General features: G+C 38.0%; 1 protein-coding gene across 1 annotated transcript; it reads left to right on the top strand.

The window, feature by feature from the left end:
- The first annotated feature begins 3727 nt into the window (after positions 1–3727).
- Positions 3728–4760, top strand: LOC143520430 (aerolysin-like protein). The gene has a single exon (XM_077013566.1). The coding sequence runs from the start codon at positions 3743–3745 to the stop codon at positions 4679–4681; it is 939 nt and encodes a 312-aa protein (XP_076869681.1). The 5' UTR covers positions 3728–3742; the 3' UTR covers positions 4682–4760.
- Positions 4761–5266: the final 506 nt, after the last annotated feature.

The raw sequence follows: 5266 nt of genomic DNA on the forward strand, positions 1-5266 counted from the left end.
CATATAGCCTACAGTGGGGGGTTGGGGGGGGGGCAAACGTAAGTTGTTGAGCGGGGGGTGGCGTGTAACGATTGTTGAGCGGGCAAGGGGGCCATGTAGTGATTGTTGTAAAATAAATGGGTCTTATTATTTACATTGAGGAGGCGTGACACCTCGCCTGTGTCGGGCGAGGTGTGCAGTTTTAATTCTTTTAGACCTAAGTGCAGCCTTCGACACCATTGACCATACCATCTTGTAAGATCGGCTGAAGTTTGGTGTCGGCATTGATGGAGTTGCCCTAAAATGGTTCGCATTACACTTAGAGAATAGATCTTCCTCAGTCAGATTGGGTGAATCCTATTCGTCTCCAGCACCTGTTGCCCATGGGGTACCTCAGGGATCTATTCTGTGTCCTATCCTTTTCTAATTATACATGCTCCCACTTGGACCTATATTTGAATAATATAACATTTCATATCATTGCTATGCAGATGACACACAGGTATATCTTCCACTTAATTTAGGTGTCAGTGGTTCTTTACGTGTCATGCTAGATTGTTTGAGGGATGTTGAGTGCTGGATGTCCAATAACTTTCTGAGGCTAAACAAAGACAAAACTGATATTATTGTAATTGGTAATCCCGATTCTGCTAAAGTGATAGCCAGGGATCTGGGGCCTTTAAGATCTAATGTGCAAGACCATGTCAGAAACCTTGGCTTCATCTTCGACACTAATCTGAATTTCCAGAAACAAATCAGCACTGTTGTCAGAGGCAGTTTTTATCAGCTTAGATACATAGCTAAGCTTAAAACAATTTTGTCATTCAAGGACCTAGAAACAGTCATCCACGCTTTTATCTTTCTAATTTAATTTCTACCACTATTGACCGGCTGGGGGTTTTATTCAGCACCATTCAGTCTGTAATAAATGCCTCCATTGATGTTCTAAAAACTGCTACACAGTCTAACTGTGACGATTTTCTTAAACACTTTGGTAACAAAATAGACTCCATTAAGCAGAACATTGTTAGTACATATAATGCTGTTCAAGTGCATAAAAATGCTTTTCCAATAACATCTGCTGTTTTTAACCAGTTTGAGTTGATATTGTTACCCCATCTCGCTGAAGTGGTTCAACAGATGAAATCCACAAACTGTCCTCTGGACATCATTCCTTCTAAGATGTTCAAGCAGTCCTTTGACACTATCGGTCCCTGACTTTTGATATTTTTTAATAGCTGTCTAAGTTCAGGTTTTGTCCCATCCGTCTTTAAGCATGCTATGGTCAGGCCACTCCTTAAAAACAGGTATAGGTCGAACAGTTATTTCTAACTTCAGGCCAATCTCTCATCTGTCATTCCTATCTAAAGTGCTGGAAAGGGTTGTTTTTTATTCAGATGCAATCTTTTCTAAAATCTCATAACTTGTTTGAAAAATTCCAGTCTGGTTTTAGATCTCGTAATAGTGTAGAATCTGCACTACTTAAAGTAAAAAATTATGCTATTTTGTCCCTTGATGCCAAAAACCAGTTCTGCTGGTCATGCTAGACCTCTCAGGAGTTTCTGACAGTGTGGACCATCAGACTCTGCATTACTCATCTGACTCGGCATATCTGTCTTCAGGGAGTTGTCCTTAAGTGGTTTAAGTCCTATCTAACAGACAGAACTTTCTCTGTAATTATAGGTGATCTGACTCTTTTGACCTCTGGTGTGCTGCAGGGATCCATTCTGGGGCCTGTACTTTTTTCACAGCCACTAGAACCTATCATTGCACATCATAATCTATCTTTCCATTTGTATGCAGATGATTTACAAATCTATCTGCCTGTTGCTGCAAAATCTGCATTCAGTCTTAATTTTGTTATCAGCTGCTTAAATGACATTAAGCTTCGGCTGTCTCGAAATTTCCTCAATTTGAACAATGACAAGACTGAATGGATTTTGTTTGACAGAAATCCATGTAACAATTCAGGTTTTTCACTCCCCTGCCTTAACCAGGTGGTAAAAAATCCAGGAGTGAAGCTTGACAGTAATTTAAAGCTTGATAAACAGATCGACTCTGTTGTGAAACAAGCTTCTTTCAGCTCCGTCTGCTCTCTAAAGTAAAGCCGTTCCTCAGCCGTACTGATTTGGAGAAAGCCATGCATGCATTTGTGAGCTCTAGACTTGATTATTGTAACTATTGTAATTATTGTGATTAATCAGTCTTCCATCTCTCGTTTACAGCTTGTTCAAAACTCTGCTGCTCATTTATTGACCAGCACACGTAAATCTGAGCACATTACACCTGTTCTTTCATCTTTACACGGTTCAGTTTAGAATACAGTTTAAACTGCTCCTCTTTGTTTTTAAAGCTTTGAATGGTCTTGCACCACCATGCATCACAGAACTTGTACAAATACATCAGCCCAGCAGAGCCTTATGGTCAGCTGGCCAATATCTGCTCAAAGTGCCTAAATCTAGATGCAAGCACTGGGGGGGGATCATTCCTTTTCTGTTGCTAGTCCAATGGCCTGGAAATTCTTGACAATTTACATTACTTCTACTCTTATTTTTTCTATTGTTTTATGATATTGTTTTATTTGTTTTGTTTTGTTAAGCACTTTGGACAATGTAAGGCATTGTTGGAAGGTGCTACATAAATACATTTTAATTTGATTTTGAGTTGATTTGGAATGAAACCAAATGGTTCTAACGTAATAATAATAATAATCTTTATTTGTATAGCACCTTTCATACATACATGCAACTCAAAGTGCTTTACAGAATAAATAAAAAAGAAACATTAAAAGGAAGCAAAGATAAGACAAAAAGAAAATGGTAAAAAAAACTTAAAGATTAAAAGTAGTTGTGTGAACTGGAATAGAAGCAAATGGTTCTAGAGTACACAGAAAAATTCAAGTTCAGAAAGCTCAAAACGTTTTTTGTAATTTGGAATGATAATTTTTAATTTAACTATACTTAAAACTTGTCTTTTCGAGCTTAAAATAATTAATATATAATGCAATTAAGTTATATTTTCTACATTAATTTCAGCAAACATAGCACAAATAAATTTATTAAACTGACATCATTACTCAAAAAGTATAATAGCACCAAACTTATTGTTTTAGAAACATCTAACAATATTTAAGTGTTTTGGACATTTAAAAATTTTGATTCTATAATAAGCAATTCAAGCAAATGCAATAACAAATCAAAATAAAGTTGAAAGTTATATAAAGATAACGTTTATCGTATCACTTAATAATACATAAAATAATAAACCTAGAGTTAAGCACAAACAAAGAAAATTCAGTGTATTTCCTAAACAAGTCAGCAAGAGTCTGTTTGTCTTTCATTGACTCTGACCATAGCGTTACTGAAGTCTGTGACCATTTATCTTGCATTTTATCTGACTTTTCAGACATTAACTGTATTAGACATCATTGAACATGTCCCACTCACCAAGCACATTTCTCCAGAAGCCCCACCCACTTTGTCAGACCCACCCACTTTGTCAGACCCACCCACTCTATCTGCTGTTTAAGAGACCATGCAGTGTACTTTTTTCCAAGCCTCTATTCACAACTTTACTGTAAGTATGTCTACTGTTCTTAGGGGAGTGGTGAATGTCATTAAAAATTTGTAGTGTTTTACATTATTGCTAATGATACTATTCCTTCTATTGTCGTGTATTTATAGATAATGTGTACTGAGGCCTAAAGACATATTGTACAGTTATTGTCTTTGGGTTTTTTTAGGTTTGTATTAAGAGCAAGACCATGTCATACCTGGCTGACATCCACATTATTGGCGGGGGGGGAGGTAGTGAGTTTACCTTCGATGGTACTGGCAGTGGATCCACCCTGACAAAGCTTTGGGTGTGGGCCGGAGGGTGGCAGATCAAAGCCATTAAGGTGTGGCTTTCTAATGGGCAGAACAAACAGTTTGGAAATCCTGATGGGAAATTTCAGGAATTTACATTTGAAGACGGAGAGCATTTTACTTCCCTGTCACTGTGGGGAAATGGAGCTGGATCACGTCTGGGTGGTATCAAGTTCAAGACCAACAAGTCCCGAGAGTTTTCTGCATATATGACAGAATGGGGCCTGAAAACAGAATATCCAATTGATGTTGGATCTGGAATCTGCATGGGAGTCACAGGGCGATCAGGTTCAGACATTGACTGCTTAGCCTTCATGTTCATTAACACCATCAAGTCTACTGTGTTAACTGATGTGAATTATACCACACTACATGATGTGATACCCAAGGTGGCTGTTGAGGAACTCAAATCCATGACTTACACCAACAATACTAGTGAGATGCAAGAGTACAAAATAGAATCCTCAAAAACAGTCACCAAAAAGTCTTCCTGGTCTGTGACCAATAAGATTGAATTCAACTACCACTGTGAAGTGAAGGCAGGCATTCCTGAGGTTGTTGAAGTAAAGGCTGGGTACGGTTTTACAGTGGGAGTTGAAAACAGTTTTGGTTTAGAGAACTCTGAAGAGAAAACAGAGCTGTTCTCTTTCCCTGTCAAAGTTCCCCCAGGGAAAAAAGTAACTGTACAAATCACGATTGGCCGGGTCACTGTTGATCTACCTTACAAAGGCACAGTGCAGATTACTTGCTTTAATGACAGTGTTTTGCAGTTTCCGGTCAGTGGGACCTACAAGGGGGTCACTTACACTGATGCAAAAACAGTTATTAAGGAGTGAGTGAATCAGCAAAACACTTGTCTGGTTCTTTCTGTTATCCTTGTAAGGGTTTTGTGAGCTTTGCTTGCACACACAAAAATTATATTTGTCAGAGGTTCTTTATATAAAGATGCATCATGGTGGTGGGGTAATGAAACATTTACTGGCCTGGGATAACAAATTTAAATCCAAACGCTAAAACCACATAATTGTTTTTCTTTTTAACCTGGTGACTGACTTTGTGACATTTCAGTGTTTTTGTTACTGTCACTGTCTATTAATAAAACATTTTTGGCATTGCGGGTGACTCATTTTGACACCAATGTTTCTAAATCTCATTTGGTGGTTGAGAGAGTTGTGCAGGATTAGTTGACAGGGACTTATTAGTCAGTACCAAAACCTGCATGTGTTCTTTACTGCAGACAGTATTTGGAAATGAGCTTTGTGAAATCAGGTGATTAGTCTTGTATACCAAACATTTTAAACAGTTTATCTTTACTTTCTGTAGTCCACGAGTCAAGGGAACTAAACTGAATTACTAAATTATCAGTGGGTATAAGGTCAATGCAACACTCAGACAACATAATACAAACACAGAGACCTGAG

This window comes from Brachyhypopomus gauderio, chromosome 1 (genome assembly GCF_052324685.1).
Source record: "Brachyhypopomus gauderio isolate BG-103 chromosome 1, BGAUD_0.2, whole genome shotgun sequence".
NCBI lineage: Eukaryota > Metazoa > Chordata > Actinopteri > Gymnotiformes > Hypopomidae > Brachyhypopomus > Brachyhypopomus gauderio.